This window comes from Diospyros lotus, chromosome 3 (genome assembly GCF_014633365.1).
Source record: "Diospyros lotus cultivar Yz01 chromosome 3, ASM1463336v1, whole genome shotgun sequence".
NCBI classification, from domain to species: Eukaryota; Viridiplantae; Streptophyta; class Magnoliopsida; order Ericales; family Ebenaceae; genus Diospyros; species Diospyros lotus.
The window spans coordinates 3,837,801-3,860,741 of NC_068340.1; the positions used below are offsets into that span (position 1 = coordinate 3,837,801).

Here is a 22,941-nt window from a genome sequence, read left to right on the forward strand (position 1 = left end):
TTTCTTTTCTATATGTGTATTCTATATGACGCAGATAATAATTTTGTTTACTCTCAATTAAGATAAAAATTTAAAATAATAATTTTTAATAATTAAAATACAAAATTTTAATATTGTTATACATTATGAATTAAACACTATACTTTTTAATTGTTTAGAGAGGACAACAAATCGATGACAATTGATCATTCACTATAGAAATAGTGTTCCAAGGACTTAAAAAGCGATAATTTTTAAAATAATAGTCCCAAATTCTGGTCAAAAAGGGTTGAAACAATTGCTCTATTCTAATTTTCTTGAAGTAGACAAATGAAAGATGACTCTTTTCTCTCTAGTGACGCATGCCAATTGCCAAGCGTCCATTGGTGAGCTCAGGGCGAGCCATGATCCGCTCCACACCCAACAAAACGCCCAAATTTCGGTGCCTCTACTTTCGTGTAAAATAGGAGTCTCCCTAATCAAGTCCCAGTTTCAACTTTCCACTCTTTCTTTTTCACTTTTCCCTGATGAACTTTGATTTCTCTTTCCATGGCCCATTTAGAAATTCTGCCACTTCAAGGGCCACAATAATGGCAATCCATTTCCCTTTAGAACCCACTTCTTAGTTCTTGCTCTACACGCGTCCCAGTTTTCAGAAGCTCTCACAGCCTGCTCGAAGAAAATGGGCTCTGGAAATGCCCTCACTGTGGTGGCCAAGAATTTTGATGTCTTTGCTGGGTAATGCCATTTTCACTCTTCACCATCCATTGAATAAATTAACTCGTTACACCGTATGTGTTTCTATGTTTGATGGCGTATTTATTTCTGTACGCAAGAATAATCAAAGCTCTGTCATTTTCAGGATTGGTTGTTGGATCATAGCGTTGCCATTTATGTGTATGCATTGCTTACGTTTTTAATTCTGATTGTGTGTGTATGTGAATTTCAGGCCCCTGGTTGCTCTCGTTTATCCTCTGTAAGTCTGGTTTTCACCTTCTCACTCTCTGCTAATTGCCGTCTCTGTTTCAGGAAATGTAATAAATAGCCTTTATTTTTTCCGGGTCAGTACCCGTTTGGTCAGGGTACACGAGTCTTAGTTTATATTTTTGCTGGTTTTAAGACTGGGAACTTTGAAAAAAAAAAAAAACTACAGTTTTCATCTAGTAAATGATTTCCTAAATTAGGGTTCTTTTAATCAAGTATTTAGTTGTTGAGATTCACATAGATCATGGCAAAGGAATTGGGGAATGAGTTCGTGTTTTTTTGGTCTTGGTATGTTGCAGGTACGCCTCAATTAAGGCTATAGAGACCAAGTCTCGAACCGATGATCAGCAATGGCTTACCTACTGGGTCCTGTATTCTTTGATCACACTGTTTGAGCTTACATTTGCCAAAGTCCTTGAATGGTTTGTTCCACATTAACTTGAAATAAGCTTACACTTTCAAGTCTATGACGAAGCTCTTTAATTTACAACTATTTTCTTGTTGGTTTATGGTTAAACTTGGATATGCGCCCAGGATGAAGCTATCAGAATATGCCCCTGATATTGCAGAAAAGCTTTTTTCAGCCCCTGGCCATTGTTAATAGCTCTTTTCGCCTTGTAAAATCAACTTCAGGTTGTTCTAAATAATAATGGGGCAAGTATTGTCTATCAAAATATATTGTCCTGCAATCCAATTCTGACCTATTTCAGTGCTGAATTCTGGCTGGGGCCCCAGAGTTGCTCCTACTTGGTCCGACCATATTTATGATCATCTTGTATCAAATGTTAATTGTTGGCAATACACTTTTATTTTGATATTCTTTGTTTACAGATCAAAAACCAACAACTTTTATGCCTATGAACTAGAAAATTATTGAATTTGACAAATGAACCATGTAAAATGAGAAATTTCTATAAGAGTTGAAGCCTTGGAAAATTATTTCGTTTTTATATGAATGGAAGAGTGTGTGTGCCATGTAGATCCCAGACGAGTAACTTTATGTGATTGCATTGCCTGTCACATTAGAGAACCATAAAATAGAATCCATAAGCATTGGTTGGTTTGTTCATCTCTGCGTCAGGTTCCCGATTTGGCCTTATGTTAAGCTGATCGCTACATGCTGGTTGGTGCTACCTCAATTCAACGGAGCAGCGTATGTTTATGGGAACTTTGTTAGACCTTTCTACCAGAATCCACAAACTGCTAACATCTGGTATATACCCCGGAAAAAGAACATTTTCCGGAAGCCAGATGATGTTCTATCTGTAGCAGAGAAATACATAGAGGAGAATGGAACTGAAGCGTTTGAAAAGCTCATAACCAAGGTGCGGTCTCTTTCTGTATTCTGTACTCTATTTTTGTCCTCCTTTCCCCTGACAATGACTAGTAACCTGTTGAATTTGCGTAACGAGTATGCCAAATAGCTGTACAGGAGGAGTAATCCAGAGTACTGGACTTCACATGTCTTATCACATTTTGACAGGAGCTAGAAGTCTTCCAAGTTTTTCATAATTGAATTGCATCTCATTCAGAGAGATGGGAGAACTTGTTAACCATCCATGCTTCATGCTTCTGCCTCTTTATTTATCAAAACGGTCATTTAGAAACGAAAAATCATACATTAGGGATCATCATTCATGCTCTAAATCATGGGTGACGCGCTGCATTCTGATTGATTCTCTACTAAGACGAGGCCCTGCAAGAGACATCATGTTCCTTTTGTTTCAGATGCATTCGTGTACAGGCTAGGAGTAGGGCCATCTGACATTTTCACCTGTATTCATGAAAATTGAATTTGAGACAGGCATTCAACGCGAGTTATATTTGTCACTCCTTCAAATGTTGGTGGTAATATCAATTCCTTAGCAGTTGTGGACCAAATCAACAGCTTCTGCACGTGGTCATTCACTTGCACCCGTCCCTTTTGTTTCCCATTCGAGAGCTCCCAACAAGTTGATATCAACTGATAGGAAAAAGAAAGATTTCAAAACCCTTTTGATTGAAATTCTCTTCATTATTTATCCCATTTCCATGCTTCCCTGTGTTTTGGCCCTGCATTGCGATTCAACAGAATGATATGGGCTTATCCATATGCATATATGCTGCTTTTATTTCACTAAAAAGTACTGCTCCGTTTTGCTAATAAACAGTTGCAACCTGTTCAATCAATCTAACCTTATGGGTAGCAGATGACTTGGTGTCTTAAATGCAGGCTAATAAAATGCAGGCTAATAGAGAGTCAAGAGCCAGGAGGAGTAACTACATGGTGTTTGAAGATGACTACACATATTGAGATGTTATCCTACAATGAGTTGTCCCTTTCACTTGCTGTCTATTCCTTTCCCCACATCGATGTGAGTGTTGAGATGCTGTGTACTATTTCATGTTTTGGTGTCAAAGTATAGATTCAGTTGCCCCCTTGTTCCTACTGCGACGCTCTCTCGACGGAAGTGGTTTTGGTTTTGGTGATTGTTTGGAGAACTCAATCTCTTCTCTTAGTTCATGTTATTTGTTTTCAGCTTTGCCCAAATCACTGCTTTTTTTAGCTCTTTCTCTGAGCCCCCTTTCCAAACTATTATTTCTTCTTGTCTGTCTGAACTTGAAATGAAATGTTCCTACGTGGATGCTTGATTTTATTTTTCCCGAGAAACAAACAAGATGAAAAGAAAAATAAATAAGTACTCTTATTTATATAAAACAAATTCGCACGTACACTTCTCACTTCTCAGGGGTTATCGTATTGGCGTTGCATAACACATCAGACGTGCTCATGTAGCGTGTTTGACTTCCTCTAAGATTTTTTAAAAGAATATAGAAGGGGACATGGATGGGACTTGCGTTTTCTTTTTATGAACACTACAAAGAATATAGAAGGCGTTGTTGTATTGGCGTTGCATAACACATAGCATGCCACTTGTTGCACCAACTTCTGATACTAACTGTCAGCCTTCGCCTGCTCTCGAACCCGATCCAAGAACAGAGTATTGAAGCTATTGATTGCTGCCACAATCGCTTGCACATGCTTCCTACTCAAAGCATCAGTCACCCGATTAATGGTCCATGTCTTGTGCTGCCACACAAAGTCATATTCCGACAAAAGTTGCTGCCAACAAACCTGCTTGGTAGTTAACTTTTTTTGCGTTGAGAAATATGTGTTGGCCAAATTATCAGTGCACACTGTAAATGTTGTCCCCAGTAAATAAACACGCCACAGCTGCAAGTAGTGCACCATAGCCAGCATCTCTTTCTCATGTGCTGAGTATCGCTGCTTAGCATCATTCAACTTCCGACTCTCAAATGCAACTGAATGCCCATCCTGCATCAAGACGCCACCAATAACCCTGTCAGAAGCATCAATATGTACCTTGAATGGTTGCTCAAAGTCAGGCAACTTCAACACTGGTTTTGAAGCTATAGCAGCCTTCAACTCGTCAAACTCCTCTTGACACTTGGCAGTCCACTGCCACACCTTGTCTTTCTTCAAGAGATCGGTTAAGGAAGCAACCTTCTTCGAGTACCCCTTGATGAATTTCCTGTAATAGTTGGCCAAACCCAGGAAAGATCTTAGTTCAGACACCTTTGTCAGAGCAAACCAATTGATTATCGCTTGCACTTTCTTGTCATCCATCTTGACACGCCCTTTGCTAACATGATGCCCCAAGAACATAATCTCTTTCTGAGCAAACTCGCATTTTTCCTTTTTCACATAGAGTTGGTGTTCCCTAAGCCGTGAGAACACCTTCCTTAAGTGCACCAAATGGTCATCCAATGTCTCACTATAGATCACAATATCATCCAGATACACCACAACAAACTGATCTATATATTCATTAAGAACATCGTTCATCAGATTACAAAAGGTAGCAGGGGCGTTGGTTAAGCCAAAAGGCATCACCAAAAACTCATAAGCCCCATACCTGGTTACACACGTAGTTTTCCCCTCATCCCCCTCTACTATCCGCACCTGCCAGTACCCAGCACGCAAATCCAACTTGGTGAAATAGGTGGCCCGTGCTAGCCTATCGAACAAGTCTGCAATCAGTGGAATTGGATACTTGTTTTTGATAATCACCTTGTTGAGAGCTTCATAGTCAATGCACATCCGAAATGACCCGTCCTGCTTCTTCTGAAAGAGCACAGGAGCTCCATATGGTGCCTTGGATGGCTGGATCAAGCCTGCATCCAGTAAGTCTTTCAGCTACTTCCTCAACTCTACCAACTCAGGTGGTGCCATCCTGTAAGGTGCTTTAGCTAGAGCTCGTGCACTAGGCTGCAACTCAATCTGATGATCAGTTGGCCTTCTAGGCGGCAAGGCCTTGGGCAACTCTGGTGGCATGACATCAGTAAACTCACCCAGCAAGTCTGCCACCACCTCTGGGACTTCAACCCACTGATCTGGCTTCATCTCAATCATGGCTGTCAGATATGTAATTTCCCCCCTCTTCAGGCCCTACTCAACCTGTATAGCAGAGAGCAACATGCTACTCTTACCTGTTTTCACCAATGATCTGTCGAACATGGCTTGCTTCACAAAGCAAAGTTGCTGCTCATCGAAGAGCATCACCCCGCTCAGGTGTATCATAGGTGCTGCCTTTGCCCACATGAGAAAATCCACTCCCAGGATGACATCAAAGTTATCAAGCGACACCAACATAAAGGGCAATCACCTTTCCACATGAAGTTGGGGTTGGACTTGATGTTGTGGGGCGAATGCCACAGGGCAGCCACGCGAGCCGAAGAATGCGGGCACGCTGGCAAGTTGAGCAGACCGAGTTGTGCGAGACACGGGGGCAATCCGTGCGCCTTGGCAGGTGGCAAGGCCAACAGGCGAGAGCGGTTGCAGCAACGTGGGGACGTGGCCCAAGCAGTCCCGCAATGTGCGGAGCACGTCTGCGCAAGGCGCGCCCATGACGGCCATGCGTGGCCATGCGGGGCCATGCATGCGCAGAGTGGCTGGGCAGTTGCGACAGGTGTCAGCCAGAGAGGCTGTGCAGCCCACAGACAGTTGCTGGACGTGGTGTAAGTGGCTCCATGATCCAGTGGGGACGGTTATGAGGCATAATCGCTTGTAATTTCTGTAGCCTATATATATGTGGCTTTGTGGGCGTTTTTGGTAGCTTTTTAGACAGAACATAGCCTGAGCCATTTTCCTTTGTATTCTTGAATTGAATAAAAGGTTGGGATTTTCTCGAATTCTTTGTGTGTGCTTTCCTTTGTTTGGTGAATTAACCCCGAAGGGTTGTTGGCTGATCTAAGTGGGTGCACTTGGAGCCATCACAAGGTGTTTGGTCGGAATCCAAGACTAGTCTTGTGACAAGTTAGTATCAGAGCCAAAGTTTGGTAGCTATACAAAGAAGCGGGTTGAAACAATGGCAGGTGGTAATGAAGCTGTTTGTGATCATGTTGCCCATCTGGAAGCCCAGGTAGGGGAGAGGGACCCTACTGATGAGACCTCTCTAACCCAGAAGGTGGCAAGTGCAGCCTCGTCCATAGAAGAGTTGCAGGCCTTGGTGGATGATTGCTGCACTTCGTGGAAAGACCATGCTGTGGCATGGGAAGAAACTTTGGTTGCTAAGATGGCTTCCTTGGAGGCAGATCTTACCGCTCAGGCAGAAGCTCGTGAGGCAGCCTTGAAGGATCAAATTACTGCCCTGCAAGGGGATGTGGCCTTGCTGAAACGTACACTGATGAGCGGACCCTCTAGTGCAGGTGAGGCAGCACCGAAACTGAAGGTGCCAGAGCCTAAAGCCTTTACTGGAGTGCGGGAATCAAAGACGCTGGAAAACTTTCTGTGGGACATGGAGCAGTACTTCAAGTCTGCTCGCATACCTGAGGGTGAGAAGGTAGATTTGGCAAGCATGTTCTTGGCGAGTGATGCCAAGCTGTGGTGGCGAACCCGTGTGTCATCTGATGACAAGGATAAGCCGCGGATCCAGACGTGGGATGCATTGAAGGCGGAGTTGAAGGCTCAGTTCCTGCCTTCACACAGGTCATGGATAGCTCGTGAAGCTCTCAAGCGGCTAAAGCAGACAGGAATTGTGCGGGATTATGTCAAGCAGTTCAGCTCTCTGATGCTGGACACTGACAAGATGTCAGAAGAGGATCGCCTCTTCAACTTCATGTCTGGTCTCCAAGCCTGGGCCTAAACAGAGCTTAAGAGGCAAGATGTGAAGGATCTGACCTCAGCAATGGCTGCTGCGGATGCCCTTATTAACTTGCGGGCCTTGAGGATCAACGATGGTGCCGTTGGCAAGACCAAGGACAAAGGCAAGAAGAGGGATGATCGTAGGCCAGATCAAAAGAGAAACTTCAAGGGGAAAGGTAAAGCTGTTGTGGGCGAGATGAAGAAACCCAAGGCTGGGGGATGCTTCATATGTGATGGGCCACACATGGCCCGAGACTGTCCAAAGTGTGAACGGCTTAATACCTTGGTTGCTGAGGGGAAGCAAGACTCGAAAATTGCTAAACAGGAGGAAGTGCGGGTGAGCCCCCTTCAACTGTTGGTTAGCGCAATCCAAGCCACATCCGCTGGTGGCTTAGTTCGTGTGGAGATTGTGCTAAATGGGGAAGATCGTTATGAGTTGGTGGACAGTGAGGCCTCGCATAACTTCATGGCAGGAAGTTTGGCAATGGCACTTGAGCTGACAGTGGAGCCGTGCCAGAATCGCATCAAAGCTGTAAATTCAGCAGCCCAAGGTGTGCTGGGTTTAGCGTCAGAGGTGGCTGTGTCGATTGGTCCATGGAGGGGGATGTTTCCCTTCATGGTGGTGTCGCTTGATGACTTTGATGTCATCTTGGGAGTGGATTTTCTCATGCGAGCAAAGGCAACACCTATGATACACCTGGGTGGGGTGATGTTCTTCGATGAGCAGCAACCTTGCTTTGTGAAGCAAGCCATGTTCGACAAATCATTGGTGAAAGTAGGTAAGAGCAACATGTTGCTCTCTGCTATACAGGTTGAGCAAGGTCTGAAAATGGGGGAAATTACATATCTAGCAGCCATGATTGAGATGAAGCCAAATCAATGGGTTGAAGTCCCAGAGATGGTGGCAGACTTGCTGGGCGAGTTTACTGATGTCATGCCACCAGAGGTGCCCAAGGCCTTGCCGCCTAGAAGGCCAACTGATCATCAGATTGAGTTGCAGCCTGGTGCACAAGCCCCAACTAAAGCACCTTACAAGATGGCACCACCTGAGTTGACAGAGTTGAGGAAGCAGCTGAAAGACTTGCTGGATGCAGGCTTGATCCAACCATCCAAGGCACCATATGAAGCTCTTGTGCTCTTTCAGAAGAAGCAGGACGGTCCATTCGGATGTGCGTCAACTATAGAGCTCTCAACAAGGTGACTATCAAAAACAAGTATCCAATTCCGTTGATTGCAGACTTATTCGATAGGCTGGCACGGGCCACCTATTTCACCAAGCTGGATTTGCATGCTGGGTACTGGCAGGTGCGGATAGCAGAGAGGGATGAGGGGAAAACTACGTGTGTAACCAGGTATGGGGCTTATGAGTTTTTGGTGATGCCTTTTGGCTTAACAAATGCCCCTACTACCTTTTGTAATCTGATGAACGATGTTCTTAATGAATATATAGATCAGTTTGTTGTGGTGTATCTGGATGATATTGTGATCTATAACGAGACATTGGATGACCATTTGGTGCACTTAAGGAAAGTGTTCTCACAGCTTAGGGAACACCAACTCTATGTGAAGAAGGAAAAATGCGAGTTTGCTCGGAAAGAGATTATGTTCTTAGGGCATCGTGTTAGCAAAGGGCGTGTCAAGATGGATGACAAGAAAGTGCAAGCGATAATCAATTGGTCTGCTCCGACAAAAGTGTCTGAACTAAGATCTTTCCTGGATTTGGCCAACTATTACAGGAAATTCATCCAGGGGTACTCGAAGAAGGTTGCTTCCTTGACTGATCTCTTGAAGAAGGACAAGGCGTGGCAGTGGACTGCCAAGTGTCAAGAAGAGTTTGACGAGTTGAAGGCTGCTATAGCTTCAGAACTAGTGTTGAAGTTGCTTGACTTTGAGCAACCATTCGAGGTACATACTGATGCTTCTAACAGGGCTATTGGTGACATCTTGATGCAAGATGGGCATCCAATTGCATTTGAGAGTCGGAAGTTGAATGATGCTGAGCAACGATACTCAACACATGAGAAAGAGATGCTGGTTGCGGTGCACTGCTTGCAGCTGTGGCATGTTTATTTGCTGGGGACAGCATTTACAGTGTGCACTGATAATGTGGTCAACACGTATTTCTCAACGCAAAAAAAATTAACTGCCAAGCAGGCTCGTTGGCAGCAACTTTTGCCAGAATATGACTTTGTGTGGCAGCATAAGGCGGGGACCAGCAATCGGGTGGCTGATGTTTTGAGTAGGAAGCATGTGCAGGCGATTGTGGTAGCAATCAGTAGCTTCAATACTCTGTTCTTGGATCGGGTTCGAGAGCAGGTGAAGGCTGACAGTCAGTATCAGAAGTTGGTGCAACAAGTGGCTGAGGGCATTGTGCGTCGCTATTGGCTTAGCAACGACTTGCTGCATGCAAATGGGGACTGACTGTACGTGCCTTGTGGCGCAGGTTTGCGGCAGTTACTGATGCGTGAGACCCATGACACGATATGGGCGGGTCATCCGGGAACAGCAAGGATGAAGGCGTTGTATGCACGCAGCTATTACTGGCCCAAGATGGATGATGAATAAAGGCCTTTGTCAAGACCTGCATGGTGTGCCAGCAGGACAAGATCGAGAGAAGAAGGGAAGCAGGCTTGCTTCAGCCTCTTCCAGTCCCTGAACGACCGTGGGTGTCGATTTCTATGGACTTCATAACAGGCTTTCCCAAGGTGGATGGGAAGGATATGATTATGGTGGCGGTTGATCGGTTTTCGAAGTATGTAGTGTTTGTGGCTACACAAAAAGCATGCAAAACCAACATCATTGCTGGGCTTTTCTTCAAACATGTGGTCAAGTATTTTGGGTTGCCAGAAGACGTGGTCAGTGACGGAGATGCAAGATTTACAGGCAGGTTCTGGACTTTGTTGTTTAACATGATGGGGTCGGAGTTGAAATTCTCAACAGCAAACTATTCTCAAACTGATGGTCAGACTGAAAGGGTGAATGCGTTGTTGGAAGAGTATCTCAGACATTATGCAACAGCAAGTCAGAAAAATTGGGTGAGTCTTCTAGATGTTGCTCAATTTTGCTATAACTTGCATAAGTCTTCCTCTACGGGTCGGAGTCCGTTTGAGTTGGCAATGGGCCAGCAGCCCTTAACACCACATGAAATGGCTCGAACTAATGCAGCCAGTAGATGTCCAACTGCATATCGATTTGCCAAGAAGAGGCAAGACATGCTTGAAGAAGCACAAGACAACTTAGACAAAGCTGCTAGACGCATAAAGAAGTATGCGAATCAAGGGAGACGACCCTTAGAGTTTGTTGTTGGGGATAAGGTGTGGCTGAAACTTACTCCCCAAATTTGGAAGCAAATCACTAATAAGAATGTGCATCGTGGGTTGGTCCCAAGGTATGATGGTTCTTTCGAGGTGGTACAGCGAGTTGGTGCTATGGCATATAAACTATTACTACTCGAAAAACTCAAAATACATCTAACTTTCCATGTGAGTTTTCTGAAACCTTATTATGAGGACAACACTCCTGGTCGGGTGCAGGCCAAGAGGGCCCCTCCAAGAATCAGAGTGCAGCATGATCGAGAGATTGAGGCAATCCTAGCTCATCGCACATTGGGGGCAAGCAAAAAGAACAGGCATGTACAGTACTTGGTAAGATGGAAAGGAACTCCAGTAGGGGAATAGAGTTGGGAGAGGGATACAACTTTGTGGCAGTTTGAAGACGTTATACAGCGGTACTTGTCTTCACTTCCGACGAGGGCGTTAGAACCTTCTAATGCGGGTGGTTTATAATATCTTTAACAAGCTCACCGGAATTTGCCCGGCTCTGGTGAAACATTGTGGCACAAGGGTGGCATGTCAAGGGGGGCGATGGGCGAGTGACAGACTTAAGTGTTGGATGGCATAGGGCTGTCGTGCCATGGGGGCAGCATGTGTGCATGTCGATGCAGCAGTATGCGGCAGGATGGGCCTTGCGGCTGAGGCGCCTACACACAAGGCAGCGGTTGGCATGGTTGGCGCGCACAGTTGGGGCTGAACTTGATGCTATGGGGCGGATGCCACAGGGCAGCCACATGAGCCAAAGAATGCGGGCACGCTGGCAAGCTGAGCAGGCCAAGTTGTGTGGGACACGGGGGCAATCCGTGCGCCTTGGCAGATGGCAAGGCCAACAGGCGGGAGCGGTTGCAGCAACGTGGGGACGTGGCCCAAGCAATCCCGCAATGTGCAGAGCACGTCCGCGCAAGGCACGCCCATGACGGCCATGCGTGGCCTTAGGGAACATTAGCTCTATGTGAAGAAGGAAAAATGTGAGTTTGCTCGGAAAGAGATTATGTTCTTGGGGCATCGTGTTAGCAAAGGGCGTGTCAAGATGGATGACAAGAAAATGCAAGCGATAATCAATTGGTCTGCTCCAACAAAGGTGTCTGAACTAAGATCTTTCCTGGGTTTGGCCAACTATTACAGGAAATTCATCCAGTGGTACTCGAAGAATGTTGCTTCCTTGACCGATCTCTTGAAGAAGGACAAGGCATGGCAGTGGACTGCCAAGTGTCAAGAGAAGTTTGACGAGTTGAAGGCTGCTATAACTTCAAAACTAGTGTTGAAATTGCCTGACTTTGAGCAACCATTCGAGGTACATACTGATGCTTCTGACAGGGCTATTGGTGGCGTCTTGATGCAGGATGGGCATCCAGTTGCATTTGAGAGTAGGAAGTTGAATGATGATGAGCAGCGATACTCAACACATGAGAAAGAGATGCTGGCTGTGATGCACTGCTTGCAACTGTGGCATGTTTATTTGCTAGGGACAACATTTATAGTGTGCATTGATAATGTGGCCAACACGTATTTCTCAACGCAAAAAAGGTTAACTGCCAAGCAGGCTCGTTGGCAGCAACTTTTGTCGGAATATGACTTTGTATGGCAGCACAAGGCGAGAATCAATAATCGGGTGGCTGATGCTTTGAGTAGGAAACATGTGTAACTTATTTTAAGAGAATAAAGTTAACATTTATAAACAATCAAGTAGTGTTAATTATTGCAATTATTGTCCTCAATAAATGCAACTTATTTTCAAATAAATTATATTTAATATTTAAATAATTTTATTATTTAATAATAAATATAATATATTTATTATTAAATAATAAAATTATTTAAATATTAAATATATCTTAATCTGCGACAAAAAGAGAGCGATGCAGCAACAGTTGGCCACGAGAAGCAAGGCAGTAGGAGAACGGCAACAGAGGTGACTATTGGAGGTGACTAGAAAAAGAAAGAGAGAGAGAGGCCAACAAGACAAACCAAAACCACCAGTTAGTAACCAGCAGGCCCCCTAAATCCCAACATTCTGTGAGTCTTAAGCCCCAAATCCATCCCACATTACAACCAAAAGGAAGAAGCCCAACACCCAAATTGAACGAGCAAGTTACACTCAGCCCAACCCAAGCATCAGAGCAGAACATCCAAAAGCACTTCCAATGAACCAGCCACCAAGCCCAAGCACTTTCATGACTGAGCACCACAATTCAAACACACCAAACCTCTTTATCAGATGGGAGCAGAAATTAATGAGCAAGAAAATAAGGAGCCAATAGTAAGTAATACATTGAGGGACAGCAGTTACCACCCAGCCCCATCTCCTCACCCCCCCAGGGGGCCCGAAGGAGCCAATAGTAAGCAATACATTGAGGGACAGCAGGGAAAGTAGACAAATCAGCACACCCTCATAGGGCACAGCCAAAGGTCAGTAGAAAAGCCTGAAAAACACATTGCAGTAGTCATCCCCAATTGTAATAAGAAGTCATCAGAAGAAGGGCCAAAACCCAACTGTAGTAAGTTCCCAGCAGGAGAAAAGTAAAAAATGGCAGCAGCAGGAGATGCCAAAACCAGCACTTAACCCAAGGCAAGCTATACCATAATTTTAAATCATAACCACCACAGAACCCACGGAAAATCAGCATAACACAGTGAATAACAAGCCCCACTTCCACCGTAACAAAATAACAACGCTAACAACCAAGCTTCAGCACCAGACAAACAGGATCACCGTGGAACTAGATCCAAGCCACAAAATCCTCCCTTTTATTGATAGCTCCTTTAGCAAAGTTATCCACACAATAAGTTCCTTCTCTTGACGTATGTTGAAACTGAACCGATGGTAAACCATCCAAGCAAATGTTATCTTGTGAAACTTATTCCACGATCCCCATGGTTTCAAGTTAAAATTACGGACAACCAGGCCAATTCACAACATTCAATGAATCTGATTCAACAATTAAAGTCCAATTTCTTACTGAATCAGATTCCAGAGAGATTTCCAGCACCGTAAGGACTGCTAGGAGTTCCGCTTCATTAGAATCCAATACTCTAGCTGGGCAGGAAAAGATAACTCATGAAGCCCCGATTGTAGTCTCTCCATACAACTCCAATCCTCAACCTTCAAGGCTTACTAGCCGCCGCTCCATCAACATTCCATTTCAGTAGTCCTACCAGAGGCGGAACCCAAACCACCAAGGGTCTAAGGGGGACACCCCCACGCCCCCATGTTTAAGAGAATCAAAGGAGAAAAAAAGTTGAGATCCCATATAATTGGTAAATTCATCTCTTGCATGCAACCAATCCATTAGCTTCATCAAGATCTTCTCAAACAGTACCTCGAGATCAAGCTCCTTGTTATCCAAAATAATTCTATTTCATTCCAGCCATATGGACCACATGATGCAGAAAAATGTCGAGTACCAAGCCTTCTTTTGAATAGCAAAGTTTGCCAAGAACCCCCAATGAGATCCTTAAGGGACCCCAAACAAGCCCACTCTACATCCAACCAGTTACAGAACCTGCTCCAAATCAGCCAGGACACAAAACAATTTGAAAGAAGATCCCTAGAAGTCTCCTCTTCCAAACCACAAAGAGGACAGAATCTCCCATCCCAATAAACTATGCCTTTCCTTACAAGGTGATTGTATTCAACTTTCCCAAAATAGCCAACCACACAATAATAGTGACTTTTAAAGGTGAAAAATTCTTCCAAAAGAAGTCCACAACATTAGCTAAGAGATCAGAGATGGGAGGGGAAGAGCCCTCAAACACCTCACAAAGAGTTTTAACCAAGAATTCGCCATTTTTATAATAACTCCACAGCATTTTATCCCCCACCCCCTCTTAACCATTTGAAAAGATATAACCATCATAAGATCCTCACAAGACTCAGCTTCCCACTGAAAAAACCTTCTCCTCCAATTTAGGCTCCGCACCAGAGATGCCCATTCCAATACCCCATTGATTATATAGAAGAGCCCTTATCCAAGGATATTTCAAACAATCTAGGACAAACATAGGTTAAGGCACATATCCCCACCCAATTGTCCTCCCAAAATCTTTTGGACGCTCCATTCCCCACAAAATATCTAATTCCTTTGAGGGATACATTGAGCAACCCTTGATCCCCACAACAAGCATAAATTATAGACCTCCAAAGGAACCCTTTTTTGAGGATAGTAACAATCAAGACAAGTCTTTTGACCCACAGATTTCTAATGATCCAATCATTTTTTCCCAAATAGAGCCCTTGTTTTGCAGCCACCTGGACCCATTCGAATCAAAGAGCATTATTCTTTGCTTGAAAAGATCTGACACCCAGACCACCAATGAGATTTAGCCCTCACAACCCAACTCCACCTGGTTAAGGCCATTTTATTCTTATCCTTTGACCCACACCAAAAAAAGCTTCTTTGAAGCTTAACAATCTCCTTTACCACTACCTCATGGAGCTTGGACGTGGGCATGCAGTATGGTGGAAGATTTGCAAGAACCAACTTAATCAAAACCAGCTTCCCGCATCCTGTCCATAAACAATACAAGGCTTTCTAGAAGCAAGTTTACCCTTTGTTGGAAATCCGAGATGATGAGATAACAAGCTATCTTATGATAAAGATAACTTATGGAAGAGACACGACCACATGGAGCTAGCTGAAGATAAGGATAAGGAAGATTGAAGTCCCAAGAGATAAAGGAAGAGCTCCTAGATAGGAGAAATTATAGGAGCTGATATTATAAGAGATAATATGCAACAAATAATAAAGATAATGTACTCTAGTTAGCCTATCTTTAAGTAGTTGAATATCTGTAACATATTTAAGTTTAGTTAGGATTCTATCTCTTATACAATAGGGTTAGCAACATAGAGTAAATCTGTATAAATTGTATATCTGTAACATATTTAAGTTTAGTTAGGATTCTATCTCTTATACAATAGGGTTAGCAACATAGAGTAAATCTGTATAAATAGGCAGTCTCGCATGAATACAATTTAACGAGTTTGGTTGTTTCTTCCAACTCGATTCTCCTAGAAGCTGTAGTCCAGGGTTGCTTAGAATTTGTTCATGGTATCAGAGCTTGATTGATCTAAGCCTGAAACTTCCGAAATCATGAATGACTTGAACAAGGAAAGTGCAGTCCACACAACTGCCAAGTCTTCCAACCCACGAACAACAATTCTTCCAGGCGCTTCCTTTTCCAGTGAGAGCCACACCTTGCAGATTACACAGCACCGGCTAAATGGCAAGAACTTCTAGGAGTGGTTCCAATCGATTGCTTTGGTAATCAAGGGCAAAGGTAAGTATGGATATATGTCGGGGGAAGTTACTACACCATCCAAAGATGCTACCAATTATCAAAGATGGGAGGCTGAGGACTCCATCATCATGGTGTGGCTAATCAATTCAATGGAGCAAAAGATCGGCCAAACTTACCTCTTCTACAAGACTGCTAAGGAAGTGTGGGATGCAATCCAAGAAATATATTTGGATCTCGAAAACACAGCTCAGTGTTTTGAGATTAGATCGGCTATTCGAAACACTAAACAAGGTAATTATAGTGTGACTAAATACTATAATACATTGATTGAACTATGACAGGAGATGGATCTATTTTATGATCCAAACTAGGAGTGCAAAGCAGACAGCTTGAAATACAGCAAAATGTTGGGGAAAAAAAAAGGGTTTTCGACTTTCTTCAAGGCCTCAATTCAGACCTTGATGAAGTTTGTGGTCGGCTTCTTAGCACCAAACCCCTTCCTACACTCCGAGAGGTCTTTGTGGAAGTAAGAAGAGAAGAAAGCAGAAAAAGGGTAATGTTCACAGCCACCGATTCTCATACAAGCTCAGCCTTTGCAGTAACAAAAAGGGAAGATTTTTCTAAGGGCCCAACAGCAACAAAAAGGGAAGAATTTTCAAGGGATAAACCATGGTGTGAGCATTGCAACAAGCCCTTTCACACCAAAGATACCTGCTGGAAGCTACATGGAAACCAACAAATTGGAAGCCAAGGAGTAAAGGAGAAAAAGAGAGGTCAGCCTACACAACTTCAGTTGCAGCAACACCTCCACTCGAGAAAGGTATGCAGTTGAACCTATCTACTGAACATGTGTTGTTCCGACAAAGATTGTTACTAAATACTCACCTTGGGAAAGAAACCGACAATACAACCACTGCTGCTACAACATCCTCGATCTAAAGAGGTAATCTAATATACTCCCTAACCTCTAGAAAACCTAGTAGAAAGTGCTGGATTATAGATACAGGTGCCTCTAACCATATGACAGCATCAATCAAAATTTTTCAACAATTTCAATCTCATTGGCAGCCAAGGGACAAGGAGTTAACAGTGTTGTTGGCTGATGGTAACACCTCTGTTGTTATGGGGGAAGGAAATATAAGTATTGGTGGTTTAAAACTAAAAACAGTTTATATGTTCCAAATTTGAAGTGCAACTTGTTATCTGTTAGCAAGCTTACTCAAGATATGGACTGCATTATAACCTTTCTACCCTCTCATTGTATTTTTCAAGACCAATCCTCGGGAAAGATGATTGACAGTGCTAAGGAAAAGGATGGGCTCTATTGGCTTTGAGAAAATAAGGCTTCACTTGATCAGTTTACTCATAGTCTCTCTCTTTTGATTACTTTTAATACTGATATCTTGTTATGGCATAGAAGGCTTGGCCAACCCAAACGTTTCATATCTGAAACGTTTGTACCCAGATTTATTTTTCAATAAAGGAGTATTTCACAAAATTATTCAATAATGGTGGGGACACAAGAGTTAGGTTGGGACATCTTAGTAACTCCGAAGGAAACGTGAGCTACACATTTTATCGACACATAAGTTCAAAAGAAATAAGGCAAGTATTAAAAAAGATGAAAAATCATAAGACAGTGAGACCGGATAATATACCAATAGAAGCATGGAAATGCATGGAAGAAGAGGGCATCTCCTGGCTAACGAAATTATTTAACGTGATCCTTAAATTAAAAAAAAAATGTCAGATAAGTGGAGGAAGAGTACTTTGGTTCCTATATACAAGAACAAAAGAGTTGTTCGAAACTGTGAAAATTATAGAGGAATTAAGTTAATGAGCCATACCATGAAACTCTGAGAGAGAGCAATAGAACAGAGGCTCAGAAAAGAAATAAACATCTCGAAAAATCAATTTGGTTTTATGCTTGGTAGGTCAACAATGAAAGTTATATACCTACTGAGGCGCCTAATAGAAAGGTATCGGGATCATCAGAAGGACCTGCATATGGTGTTTATAGATCTAGAAAAAGCCTATGATAGGGTCCCTAGAGAAATATTATGGAGGGATTTAGAGAAGAAAGAAGTCCGAATAGCCTATATACAAGCCCTTAAGGACATGTATCACAGTGCAAAGACAAGGGTCAGAACATATGGAGGGGATACTAAACCGTTTAAAATTACAATGGGACTGCATCAAGGTTCTGCACTAAGTCCATACTTATTTGCTTTAGTAATGGATGAACTCACTAAATACATTTATACAAAGGTGCCATGGTGTATGCTATTTGCTAATGACATAGTGTTAGTGGATGAAACAAAAGAGAGAGTGAACACTAAGCTTGAGTTGTGGAGAAACAATTTAGAATTTAAGGGATTTAAATTAAGTAAAAGGAAAACAGAATATATGGAATGTAAATTTAGTAAGAATACAAAAGTGGAGAATGTTATAATAAAATTGGAAAATTAAATCATACAAAAAAAAGACCATTTTCTATATTTGGAATCAGTGATTCAAAAAGATGGAGAAATTCACAAGAATGTCACGCAAAAAATTAAGGCAGGTTGGCTAAAATAAAAAAATGCATCGGGGGTGTTATGTGATGGTAAAATCCCATTAAAACTGAAAGGAAAATTCTATAAGACAGCTATAAGACCAGTTTTGTTGTATGGCTCAGAATGTTGGGCAGTTAAATATCAACATGAGCAAAAGACGAGTGTAGCGGAGATGATGATACTAAGTTGGATGAGCGACCATACAAGAAAAGATAAAATTAGAAATGAGGTTATTCGTAATAAGGTAGGAGTAGTGCCAATCAAGGAGAAGATGAGAGAGACTAGACTAAGATGATTTGGTCATGTAAGAAAAAGATAGACTAAGATGATTTGGTCATGTAAGAAAAAGACTAAAAGACACTCATGTGAATAGAGTTGATGAAATGGAACAATTAATCAAAAAAAGAGGTAAAAGCATAACCAATAAAACTTTGGGAGAGACATTAAAGCTTGATATGAAATGTATGGGCCTAAATGAAGATATGACAAAAGACAAAAATACATGGAAGTCTAGAATTCATGTAGCCGACTCCATATAGTGGGATAAAGGCTGGATATGTTATTATTGTTATTGATGTGACATTTGTTGAAAATTGAGTTCTACTATTCTAGTGACTTGGTACAAAGAGAGGAAACTCATTGGGATCCCACAATCTCACATCTCTTCCCTCCTTTGTGTCAAAATCCTAACCTTGATGCCGCTCATCACCCACAATCTGTTCCTATTGAATCAAGCAACATTGACTCTTCCAATTTGCCTGCCCATCAACAAGCTGAGTCAATGGTGACTGATCCAGGAGGGGAAGTCTTCCTAGAAAAAGCCATAGAAGAAAAAGGCATAAAAGTTTATTCAAGAAGACCCAAAAATCCTGATCCTCAACTTAGCCAATTGTTAGAACCAGAGGGAGGTCCAACAATTGAGGGGAATACCACAAGTCACAGTGATCTAGACACTCCCATTGCTATCAGAATGCGTAAAGTACCCCATCTCAAATTACATGTCATACTCCAAATTATCCTCACAATTCAAGGCATTCACCACGACTGTTGATGAGGTGACGATACCTTGAAATATTTATATAACATCCCGCATCAAATGATAGAAATGACTGGAACAACTTATCCTTATGGGCCTACGCGAACTTCCCAAGGGGTCACCCATCCTTAGCTTCCCCAGCTCAAGCACGCTTAACCCATGAGTTTTTTGCCTACACTCAGCCCAAAAGGTATCCAACTAGTGTTGTTTCTTTCCTTACTTATCCTCGATATATACTACTCTTCTCTTGGCTCTTTGGGGTATTACATTCTCCCCCCCTGAGCACATGACGTCCTCATCATGTGACTTTACAACTGGTCCTAGTTTTTCTTCCCTTTAAGAGCTTCCATCCTAGAAGCCTGCCAGGAACCGCTCCTTGTTCAGGCCCTCACACCCCGACACCATTCCTCGTGTAACAGCCCACTTCTTTAGGGCGTGTTATGCCTTAGGAAATTTGGTCTTTTCTTTTTTTTCTTTACATTATCCCGAAATTCCCTAAGACCTTATCTAGTGCGAGATATCTACACTAGAAAATAAATACAAAGCGGAAGTTGAATCGAACCTGCTCATATAATAATAACTAGACATGACATTCATTACAAAGTTAATTCATAAGCGTCTGACAATACAATGTACATAATTCTTAAACTACTCATATTACAACATAACATGATACATTTACTCGCTTCTTGACGTTTCACGTCACTACATATCACCATTCTCGGAATCATCTCTACAAGTCCCGACTGGAACGTTGAATGTTCCAGGGGCGAACCCAAGTTAGATGATAAACCATCTAAGGGTACATAATGCTATGTCATGAGTGTATGCAATGTCTTTCATCGTAGATGTCAACTGCACCCCTCATGCTACCTTACTCACTTCTTGACGTTTCACGTCACTACATATCACCATTCTCAGAATCATCTCTGCAAGTCCCGACTGGAACGTTGAATGTTCCAGGGGCGAACCCAAGTTAGATGATGAACCATCTAAGTAAGGGTACATAATGCTATGTCATGTGTATGCAATGTCTTTCATCGTAGGTGTCAACTGCACCCCTCATGCTACCTACCATTTTAGCAGCCACCTCTTTCGAAGCCGGGGATGTATGGGTGCACCCTTGGTAAGGCAGCGGTGCCAGTTCGTACTCCCTACGACCTCATATGCGTGTGATCAATGATATTAACGTGTATTCATGCATTTCATAGTCATGTATGCATCCTACGTGATAGATACATATCAGAGCATGTCAATATGATGAAAACATTTTGAGGAAGTACTACTTACCTTTTCAAGCTTATCGAGCTACCTCAATATCCGTGCCTTACCTCTTGCATCACCTCAATTTGCGTGCCATCCTCAAAATTTGCATGAGTCTCTTCAAATTCAACCTTAAAACATCCTAATCACCATAATTATTTAAATAAACATTAAAACCTATTTTTCCATAATTTATGGCATTTTCTATAAATTTCTCTCTATTTCTTCCTATTTTTCCTCAATAATTTCAAATTATATATTTCTAAAAAATATTTTCTCAAGTATTTCACTACGAAAATTCATAAAATAATATTCTGTAATTTCTGAAATTTTTTAGAAAATTTTACTCACCTTAACTTAGCATCCTCGGTTTCCTCGGTATGCGTGCCGTATTCTCAAAAAGCGTGCCGGGCCGTTTTTCTCCCCAAAATTTCTAGGATATCACTGAAATACCATTTCCTATTTTTTTGAGATTTTTCTTCCTTTTTCTTCCATTTTTCCTTTTCTTTTTCCTTTCTTTTTTTTTCTTTTCTTTTCTTCTTTTTCTTTTTCTTTTTCTCCTTCTCCTTCTCCTTCTCCTTCTTCGCGCGACCTGCACTTCCTCTTTTCTTCTTCCTTCTCTTCTTTCTTTCTTCTTCCTCTTCTTCTTCTCTTTTCCTTCTTCCTTCTCTTCTTCTTCTTCTTCTTCTTCTTCTTCTTCTTCTTCTCTTCTCTTCTTTCTCCCTCCCCTGGTTCTTCTCCTTTCGCCATGGGCGCCGCGCCCAGCCGCTGCTCGCGGCTCTGCTCACTGCGCGTCGACCATGGCTGCGCTGAGCTTGCTGCCATGGCCGTTCGCTGCTGCAACGGTCACTTCCGTTGCTTCCTTGCGCCACCGCAAGCCGCCCGGACCTTGCCGCCATCCTCCGTTGCGCCTTCCCGCTGCTGCTCCTCCTTCCTTGACCACCATGGCCGAGCATCGAAGCTTTGCTTCTCGGCCATGGCTGCTGGAAATGGCCATTCCTCAGCCACTCACTCTCTCACCCGATCTCTCCCCTCTCTCTCTCTCTCTCTCTCTCTCTCTCTCTCTCTCTCTCTCGCGAATTCTCTGGCTCCTCGCGGCTTGCTGCTATGGCCGAATTCGGCCTTCTTTTTTCTCCTCCCTCCCTCGCTTCCATTACTCCCAATTCTTCATCTATTTATAGGCATCCCATAGCTTGGGCGCCAAGTTCCTTACTTTGGTCGTACCCCCTACCCATGCCTCTTACCATGGCTTTCTGCAACTTGGCCACCAAGTTTTACAGAGGCTTGCCCACCACGCGCACACACCACGCATACATATATATATAATTATATATTATACTTTAATTTAAAGAAATTTACATATTAAACCAAATTTTATCCCTATTACATCTATGCAATTCCCTAATTGCAACTAGACCTTTAAACCTCAAATTAATTTGTATTACAATACCAAAAATTCGCAATTAATAACTTTAGAGTTACTCGATAATGATGATTTTGCCCCAACGTCCTCACCGGACTGTCGTTTCATCCCGAAACCACTGAAGGGTTGCTCGTTAAGCAAAACCGGAGCCCTCCTAGGGTTCCGTTGATTTTTCAAGAGTCTCCTACGACGATTCGGTTTTACAGTCTAAATAGCAACTGTGTTTTAGCTGTACCGAAAACTGTTCCTGATCCGATTTCTTTCGATACCATAAATCTCAACTCGATACGCTCGTCGAGACTATATAATTTTTCTTAGACAATTTCACTCCGAGGCATTCCCTGTAGTTGATTCAGTACCTGAAATTGCTATAAAATCTATTTTTCGATATTCTAAACTTATTAAAATTACATGACAGCCTTATCTACACATGGGGTATTACACCTCGCCCTCATCAGACCGCCTTCTCCAAGGGTCGGCTTCGATACCACCTATAACATCCCGCATCGAGCGATAAAAAAAAATTGGAACAACTTACCTTGATGAGCCTACGCGAACTTCCTAGGGGGTCACCCATTCTTGAGCTTCCCCAACTCAAGCACGTTTAACTCGGGAGTCTTTTTGCCTACATTCAGCCCAAAAGGTATCCAGTTAGTGTTATTTCCTTCTTTACTTATTCTCGATATATACTACCCTTCTTTGGGCTCTTTAGGGTATTACAATTTATGAGGCCTTGAAAGACCCAAAGTGGAAGGAAGCTGTTAAAGAAGAAATGAAAGCCCTGGTTGAAAATCACACATGGGATATGGTTGAAATTCCCAAAGATAAGAAGATTGTAGGCTGCAAATGGGTGTTCACTATCAAATACAGATCAGATGGAAGCATAGACAGGTATAAGGCAAGGTTAGTGGCCCAAGAATACTCCCAAACCTATGGGATAAACTACAAAGAAACATTTGTCCCTGTAGCTAAATTAAATTCCA

The 22,941-nt window shown here is 42.6% G+C and overlaps 1 protein-coding gene across 3 annotated transcripts; it reads left to right on the plus strand.

The window, feature by feature from the left end:
* Positions 1-351: 351 nt before the first annotated feature.
* LOC127797505 (HVA22-like protein a) lies at positions 352-3,553 on the plus strand. 3 transcript variants are annotated; one of them, XM_052330471.1, is made up of 5 exons: positions 352-717; positions 929-955; positions 1,263-1,385; positions 2,045-2,288; positions 3,153-3,553. In XM_052330471.1, exons 1-5 carry the CDS (start codon positions 662-664, stop codon positions 3,366-3,368), a joined length of 666 nt encoding a protein of 221 aa, XP_052186431.1. In that variant the 5' UTR covers positions 352-661; the 3' UTR covers positions 3,369-3,553. The 3 variants fall into 3 exon arrangements, with proteins under 3 accessions (XP_052186431.1, XP_052186433.1, XP_052186432.1); XM_052330473.1 differs by having other exon boundaries at positions 360-717; positions 3,191-3,553; XM_052330472.1 differs by having other exon boundaries at positions 458-717; positions 3,176-3,553.
* The last annotated feature ends 19,388 nt before the right edge of the window (positions 3,554-22,941 follow it).